The 9,393-nt window shown below is 37.5% G+C and overlaps 1 protein-coding gene across 9 annotated transcripts in view; it reads left to right on the top strand.

Annotated features, from left to right (window-relative positions):
• The window catches only part of txlnba (taxilin beta a), a 42,187-nt gene extending 36,964 nt beyond the window's left edge, over positions 1–5,223 (top strand). For all 9 annotated transcript variants that reach the window (XM_087298518.1, XM_087298517.1, XM_087298512.1 and 6 more), the window contains exons 9-10: positions 898–993; positions 1,071–5,223. In XM_087298518.1, the coding sequence (XP_087154644.1) occupies positions 898–993; positions 1,071–2,342 (1,368 nt within the window). In that variant the 3' untranslated portion in view covers positions 2,343–5,223. The remainder of the gene's footprint in view (positions 1–897; positions 994–1,070) is intronic.
• The last annotated feature ends 4,170 nt before the right edge of the window (positions 5,224–9,393 follow it).

The raw sequence follows: 9,393 nt of genomic DNA, 5'->3' as shown, positions 1-9,393 counted from the left end.
CCCATTAGTACCAATTGAGTATTGTTACTGACCATGTTCATCCCTTTATGACCACAGTGTACTGATCTTCTGATGGCTACTTCCAGCAGAATAATGTGCCATGTCATAAAGTGTGAATCAACTCAGACTGGTTTCTTGAACATGACAATGAGTTCACTTTACTTAAATGGCTTCCACAGTCACCAGTCTCAATCCAATAGAGCACCATTGGGATGTGGTGGAACGAGAGATTTGCATCATGGATGTGCAGAAGACAAATCTACAGCAACTGTGTGATGCTATCATGTTAATATGGACTAAAATCTCTGAGGAATATTTACAGTGCCTTCTTAAAACTATGCCAAGAAGGATAAAGACAGATCTGAAGGCAAAGGGGTCCAACCCGGAACTAGTAAGGTGTACCTAATAAAGTGGCCAGAAAATGCGTCTAGCACAGGGGTGGCCAATCCTGTTCCTGGAGATCTACCTTCCTGCAGATTTCAGTTGCAACTCTTATCAAACACACCTGTCTGTAATTATCAAGTGGATTTCAGGTCCTAATTAATTGGTTTAGGTGGGTTTGAACAGGGTAGGAGCTAAACTGTACAGGAAGGTAGATCTCCAGGAACAGGATTGAGCACCCCTGGTCTAGCATGTTATCCATTACATTATCTACTTCAAAAATGTGAACAAACCTGCAAGTGCAGTAAAAAAAACTGTACTCATATTAAAGATACTTTCCTTGAAGATGAATATAAATATTTTATGTAGTGTTGTTTTTAGGAAATGATTCTAGCTTCAGACATTTCACCTAGGAAAATTTGTCAGAAATGCTTCTTAAAAGTATTTAAAGACTTTTTAGCATTGAACAAAGTGAAAGGTTTTTACAAAATGTTGATCTTGTTTTCACGCGAACAGATGACAAAGAAGATGAAAAAGCTGGAAAAGGAGTCCACTACATGGAAAACGCGGTTTGAAAGCTGCAACAAAGCGCTTGTGGAAATGATTGACGAGGTGAATAACACACATCAACTTGTCAGCACTTGACCATTATCTTTTTGCTTCCTAACCGATTACTTCCTTTCTGACAGAGATCGGAAAAGGGCAAAGAGTTTGAGCTCTTCACACTGAAAATCGACCGTCTGGAGACCCTCTGTCGAGCACTGCAGGATGAAAGGAAAAGTTTGTACGCCAAGATTAAAGAGATACGGTTCCCAGAGAAGATGACGGCCGCACCTGTGGTGGACATACCACCGATAGATGAACTTCCAGAGCTCGTCCAGACTCCCAATCCCATGTTGACTGCAGAGATGGAGAAGCTGCGAGCAGAACAGGTTCGTTTGCAGGATTTTGCAGCTTCCCTGCTAAGTCCCGTACCAGATGATGCTGGAGAGTCTGATAGCGAGGATGAGGAAAAAGAAAAAGACAGTCCAGCAATTCCTGAGGCTCAGTCAATCAAACAAGCAGATCAACTGGAATCAACACAAGAGCAATCCTCTACCACAAAAGTCATTGAAGAGAAGCCCACAGCCACCAAATCTGAGATGGATTCCAAACTTCCTGAAGCTCCCCAACTTGAGTCCATCAAACCAATTGATCAACTGAAATCAACACAAGAGGAATCCTCTACCATAAAAGTTACGATCACTGAAGAGAAGCCCACAAGTCCTGAAACCACCAAACCAGACACAGAATCCAAAATTCCTCCAGAGCCTTTTCCAAAGGACACCAAACCAGTGGATAAACTGGAATCAACAGAAGAGAAATCTATCACAGAAGATCTGAAACCAGAGGTTGCTGTAAACGCAGTGAAGCCTTTAGTACCAACCATTCTTGAAGATGCCAAACCTGAGATGGTATCCAAACTTCCTCAAGAAACTCTCAAACTAGTGGATAAACCAAAATCAACACAAGTTGAATCCTCTACCACTGAGAGACAGAATACAGAGAAGCCATCAGTACCAACAATTCCTGAACCCACCAAACCTGAGGTAGAGTCCAAACTTCCTCAAGAGGCAGGAAAACCAGAGTCTGCCAAAGAGGAACCAAGACAGGAAGAGGTGAAAAAAGCAGAAGACACGGTCAAACAGGAATCCACTCAGCCAAAGCCTGTCGTGAAAGAAGAGAGCAAAGATGAAGCTGTTAAACCTGAGGTACCTGAACCGGAGCCACCCAAACAAGAGCCACTTAAGGAAGAGGACACTCAGAAAGCCACAGCTGTATCTGAGGGAGCCAAAGCATCAGCGATAAAACCCAAAGCCCCAAAATCCCAAGACGCCAAAGCGAAGGCAAGCAAAGCCCAGCCTAAAAAACAAACTCCTGCTAAGAAGAAAGGTGCTGCCAAAGGCCCAAATAAAAGCTAAGCTGAAATAAACTATACAATAAGTTTTTTTTTTAATGATTTCAAGATCAGTCTGTTTTTGTAGTTAGACCTGCGTCTTCCTATACACTAGTTATACGTTACATACTGAAGATGATAGACTGGTCATAGACTACTTTCTTATAGGAAAGTTTACTTCAATGATGAAGTCCTGGTTTTCTCAATGTAATATGGATTTTTTGTTGTTGTTGTTGTACGGACTTCTCTCGGCACCCACAAATAAACATCTACGTTTGACGATTCTAGCAAATGTGCTCATACCAAGACATTAGTTATATGGGTCTTATTTATTGACAATAGTTAAAGGGTTAGTTCATCCAAATATTCCTTTGAGGTCCAGACCCTCAAACAGTCCATATGGCTTCAGTGGTTCAATCAAAATATTATCAAACTAAGTACATTTGTACACATATATAACAAACACAACAACCTCATTGAACAGTTTCTCCTCAGTGTCAGTACAGCGGGGAATATAAGCATTGAACGTTATGTTTTTTTTCTGGGAATAATCCTACTAAAGAAGCTGTTTACATAGAATTGAACCAGATTTTGGTAAAAACCAAACAATACAAACATAAAAATATTTTAAAAAACAAAACTGAATAATAAGTTATGTGTAATAACAATGAAATGACACAAGAAGAAAGTAGTGAACTTCTGAAATGTATTTAATACTTTATATAAAAGGCTTTTTTGGTTATGGCAGCTTAAAGACGCCTCTCATATGGAGAATGAAGTTACATGAATTGCTCAGGGGTGATTTTTTCACAGACTTCAGCTGAGTGTAAAAATCTTGATGGTTCTGTGGGTCTCATCTATTAAATCTGATCTTTAATTTGTATTTTCTATTGGACTTAAGTCAGGTGATTGGCTGGGCCATTCTACAGCTTGATTTTCTTTCTTTGAAAGCATTTGAGAGTTTTTTTGGCTATGTTTTACAATAGATCATTGTTTTGCTAAAAGGTCCACCCTAGTTTCAACTTCATATTCCTGATAATGTAGATGTTGAACTGAAGCAGCTAATATTCATTTACAATGAGGAAGGGCAAAGGATTGATAAATAACTATAGAGTGATTTCAATTCCTGTCTGGGCTTTCACTGCCTTTCTACACTTCCCTTGTAAACTAATTAGATTTGTTTTCTTTACATATGTGGATTTCTTCAGTTGTTACCAACATCCGGGGAAAATTTCAAACCAACAGCACCTTTAGAAACATGTTTTCTGTAAAAAAAAAGTGACATGTTTAATACTTATTTCCCCCCGGTATATTGCTCAACTTATATCCCCCGGGGACCCACACACAACTTCCTTGCATCTGAGGTAATACATCATACCAGCACATAATATGTGAACGCATGCCCTAAATTTATATAAAGTAGGTATTTTTGTGTGCACAAAAGAATTCTTGTAGCTTGTTAATTTTCCGGTTGAACCACTGAAGGCATATGGTCTGTTTTGAGGATGTTGTTTGCTATTTTTCTGAACTATTGAACATGTCAGGAATATTGCTGTCTATGTATGATGACTAAACTCTCAGATTTCACCTAAAATATCTTCATTTGTTTTACGATGATGAATGGCCTCAGCACAACATAAGGATGAGTAATTAATAACAATGTTAATTTTTGAGTGAAATACACTTTAACATGTTAACTCATTTGATCTAATTGTGAGTAATATATTTTCACAGCCTTTATTAAACATTGTGCATTTTAATCAATACAAATTAAGTTGCTTATTGTTTGTACATGCTTTCAGTGTTACAAATACATCTTTTAATTATGAAATTGATCAAACTAAGATGAATGGCAACACTTTCAAATATTGACACCCGCTTTGAATGTTATCACTCGATTGAATGGGCGTTATTAGTGGTTATCAGCTGATAGATATGGGCCAGTAGGGGCCTTCAGTGTCTACTGGTAGGCTCAGAAGGCTGTTCTCATCCATCCATACGGTTAATTAGCTATACTAAAAGAGAAGATTCTAGATCCAGATCTGTTTTTACATTACTCTGATGGTTGGGTGTAGGGTTGGGGTAGATGTTAATAAAATACAATTATTGGGAAATCTAATAAATAATATATATAGTTCTCGTTAACTTTTTTTTATGGCCGCACCCATATGTGATCTATAACTGATTAACCATGTGGATGGATGATAACAGCTTTCTGAGTCTACCAGTGGGCGCAGAAGGCCCCTACTTGGCCCATATCTATCAGCTGATAACCACTGAAAACGCCCATTCAATCCAATGATAACATTCGAATCGGCTAGCACAGATCATGAGATACCAGTTAATGCAACAGGAACTAAAACATTCATTAACGATTGGCACATCCATCTACCTAATTAACAGATTAAGAAATATATGAATTGCTGTGAATTAAATGTGTTGATGTACTGCTTCTTTATCAAGACATAGTATTGGCTAATTGTGAAAATAAGCATTAATTATGACAATGCATTTCGAACATCCAGTTGTCTGCTTGAATTAATGATTAGTTAATACTTTGCAAATGTATTACTTTTTTATAGGTCACACTTTATTTTAATGTACAATTCACTGTATTACTAAAGTATTTACTATTTACATAGACTTTTAGCTCAATAAAGCTACTATTTAGCAACTTATTATTAGTTAGTCAGGAAGCGGTTGGGTTTAAATATTGGGTAGGTTTAGAAATGTAGAATAAGAATATGCTTTATAAGTACTAATAAATAGTCAATATCTTAATTATAGGCAGGTAATAATAAGCCAGTACCTAAACTAAAGTGTTACCTTTTTATATTATGATTTTACTTGTTAAGCCATATGACTTTTACTTATTAGTGTGTATTAATAAACATTATACAAGTCAACATTCTGATCTCTTTTTTTTCCCAAAAAAAAAAGTAACTTCCCATTTAAAGGGATAGTGCAGCTAAAACTAAAAATTCTGTCATCATATACTCACCCTTCGCTTGTCAAAAACCTGGTTCCACTACATATTAAGTGGCCTTAACTACATGTACTTACATTCTAAAAATAAATACAATGTACACTACCTGACCAAAGTCTTGTTGCCTATCGAAATTTTAAAAATAACAAACAACAATTTGACTTTTAGTTGATCATTTGGTATCAGAAGTGCTTATATGAAAGGCAAAAGCTTCTAGATTTCACTTAAATAAAACATAAAATATGACCATGACTTCATTTTTAATTATTAAATCATGACAGTAAGGTCAGACTTTGTATAGACAAATGTACAGTATAGAATATAAAGTCATGGTGCAGTGGAAAAAGAATTAATATTGTGTATGACTCCCATGAGCTTGGAGGACTGCATCCAAACATCTCTGCAGTGACTCAAATAACTTATTAATAAGTGATATAGTATGGCAAGGAAAGTGTTCCTGCAGGAATCCCAGAGTTCATCAAGATTCTTTGGATTCATCTTCAATGCCCCCTCCTTAATCTTACCCCAGATATGCTTAATCATGTTCATATCTGGTGACTGGGCTGGCCAATCCTGGAGCAAATCAACCTTCTTTGCTTTCAGGAACTTTGATGCGGAGGCGGAAGTATGAGAAGGAATGCTATGGGGCGGTATGACAGTCTGTTTTTGTGCTTACCAGCTGACCGCTTTTCTCTGTTTGAACGGCTTTTCCTGCTGTAACCAGTTTGTCCAGTGGCTCGCCGTGTAAGAAGAGAGGAGTTGACCACGTCAGTCTAGAACGGTTTCAGAATCCAGGTAAGACAAAAGCAGATGCCAAAAACTAAAATAAACAAGTAAATAACAAGAAAAGAATTTGCTAAGATCTGAAAACGTGGTAAAAAAACGGCGAGGGCTTTTCTTTTGTTCAGTGTTCGGTTAAAAAAAAAAATGAAATACAGCCATACGTACCTCCGGCTACGTATTTTGCGGTCTCCAGAAACGTCCACGGGACTAGGTTTTCAGAATGAGCCTAGGTTGTTTTGAAAACTTTTGGTTGAGTTTAGGGAAGTGGGTGAGCGGGTCAATCAGTGCTTTTGAAAACACTATTGGTTGGGTTTAGGGAAGGAGGAGCGTGGGTCAGTCGATTGGCCAGTCAGTCGATCAGTCGACAGCGGCCTCTGGTGGAGTTACGTAAGAACATCAGGTGAGAATGGCACTCATGAGAGATATTTGAGATCTCAAAAAGCATACACAGCGGCCTCTGGGGGATTCGTGAAAACAAAAACTGCAAAAAACGTACCTCCTAAGACAAATTTGCTGCTCTCCAGAAATGTATATAGAGCTACGTTTTCAGAATTAGCCTGGGTTGCATTATTTAATATCCAAAATTAATCTTTTCATAAAAAAGCATTCAAAAGCAGTGAGATTGGTGATGAATTATGTTAACTGCTGTCCACTAGCATACAATAACTCCTATTGCACACCATGATTCTTACTCAAGCAGCAGTTTCCATGGCAACAGCCTAAAAAGCCTTCATGCTTACACTGTTCAGAATAATTCAGTGTCTACACCTGCAAGATGTACTGACTGTTAATTTATATAAATGCCTTCACATCATTTTCTGTTCATAAATTACACATACCGTACCTCAAATACCTCACATTTTTTCTAAATCATCATGTACTCGTACATGCATACATCATTTGTGTACATTAGTTCTATGGCATTCCTCTATGTGCATAATGAAAGCACTTTTGTACTATTAAACACACACAAAGTCATAAGCACACACAAATGCATTGCTTCTGTTGGAACAAACTACACTTTGTTAAAAAATTTAAGATTCAGAGCAAGTCTGAGAATACTGAGTTATACCTGCAGGCAGTCCCAGCTTCTAACAGAATGTGAATTTATATCAGGAGCAGCAGTTATGGTCATGAGTGGGAATGAGGAAGCCAGCGGGATTGTATTTAACGTGACCTTTAGCCTGAAGAATAAAATATAGAGGCATTAAAAATACACACATAAAAAAGAGCTTTGTGTAAACAACTAACTTCAGAACACTGCTATAGGGTTAAGACATGTTCACACTAAGAATGATAATTATTACAGCTGTGTGCATAATTCTATTTGTGTCTACTACAACAATGCATGTTCACAATCAATCTGTTACTACAAGCAATCACTTTTTAATCCATTTAGCTGATCTCCGGGGTTTGGTAGAAGCATTTTTAGCTTAACTTAGCATAGATTATTGAATCGGATTAGACCATTAGCATATCGCTCAAAAAGGATCAAAGAGTTTTGATAATTTTAGAATTTAAAGCATGACTCTTTTGTAGTTACATTGTGTACTAAGACCATCGGAAAATAAAAAGTTTATATTTTTTAGGCTGTTCTGTTTTGAACAAATGACAACCTCCCGCTCTCCCTTGTGACGCTAAAACGGACGTAACTAAAACTGCAATTCATCGAAATTCCACTAGGACTGGCTCCAAAATACAGCACATTTCTATTAAGCCCAATGTTAAAATGGCCAACAATACAGCAGAAAAAAGCAGCCTGGTACAAAAATGATTTAGGTTCATAAAGCTGATATTACCATTCATGACAACTGTGAGGTGTGATTTTTTTTTTTTTATAACTCATTCGTTTAGGTTTTATTAAGTTACATCAAGTCTGCATAATTAGGGACGTGGCGGCTGTGGCCACTTGAGCGACAGCTAGGTCTCGTCTGTTGCCTTCACGTCACCTCATGATTCCAGCTGATTAGTTGCTGAACTTGGCTTATATAATGTATTGTTGTTTTGCTTTATGTGGCTTTACACAGTCAATTGCCTATAAGATAATACGGCATGCTTTGTGCACTTAATTGTGTTCACAAACTATTCAGGTGGCCTCCATTTTCCAGGTGAGTGAAATTCTTATATATTTATATACCATATCTATAAATGTATTTGTTATATTTAAGATCATTTGTTTCGATCTTGAATGCACTCCAAAATCTGACTGATTGATTAGCTGTAGGCTCTAGAACAGTCTTCTGAAACATGGTCATACAGTGTTATGCCTGGATTTCATAAATATACTTGCATTTCCTAGCACAGACTAAATTTGAAGTGTTTGGTAGTTTGAAGTGGCAAGTAATTTGGGTAGAAAAACATCATAAGAACAATGGTTAGTTGCTCAATGTGTTACAACAGTTAAAAGTCTAAACACTTTATTGATATAGTATACATCTAAGCACGTGGTCAGAACACAAACGAGTCGCAGGTAATGAAGTATTAAGCGTTTTTCCCATAGGAAATCCCGTTTAAGCAAAATGTTGGCAGGCGTCTGTAGCTCCGCTCATGTTCTGCCTCTTTGCCCTTTTTTGGTTACACATGGTCGTTGCAATGACGCTCGAACAAACTGACGACAGTTATCCATGCCTATTTGTAGCTTTATTTGCGCTTTTCAGAAACCTATGGGTGATATCACGGATACTGCGTTCATATCTTTTACAATCTATGGTCTAGAAACTATACACTCAATGCAGCGTAATAATCAAGAAACTTTGCTACCGTACCATGGTTGCAGCAGACAAGGATATTATCTACCTATAAAATAGTACCTTTTCATTTTACATCAAACTCAGTTAATAATGAAACAACAGCAGTATCAAGCTTTCAATAGGAAAATTATCAAAACACTTAAGTCATTTTACAAGAAGATGCTAATGATCTGATGCAATTTATTGATCTATGCTAAGCTAAGCTAAATGTGCTCCCACCAGATTGGAGATCGGAGTGTTCCGTTAAGGCAGGATGCATTCTGATTGGCTGTCAATAGCTATGTTTCCATCCAAAAATGTGAATAAACTTTATGCGCAAAACTGGATTATCGCATAAAAGTTGTGCGAATGAAGCATCGTTTCCATCCAACGAGTCAAAGCGAACAAAATCTTTACTTCCTGATTAACTGGCGCCAAATATCAACAGTAAAAACTGCATTTGCTGCAGTAGGAGAAGCTGCGTCAATCTTTTCTAAATGAATGTGCCTCAGAAGACAATCCTGACAAGCAGTGAGCGCGTAGTGGCGTTTGAAGGTGTCAGACGCGGAGCACAGGCG

Source organism: Danio rerio, chromosome 20, assembly GCF_052040795.2.
Source record: "Danio rerio strain M-AB ecotype USA chromosome 20, GRCz13ab, whole genome shotgun sequence".
In the NCBI taxonomy this organism is placed as follows: domain Eukaryota; kingdom Metazoa; phylum Chordata; class Actinopteri; order Cypriniformes; family Danionidae; genus Danio; species Danio rerio.
Note: the sequence above shows the minus strand (reverse complement) of the source record. Positions and strands in the feature narration are given on the sequence as shown.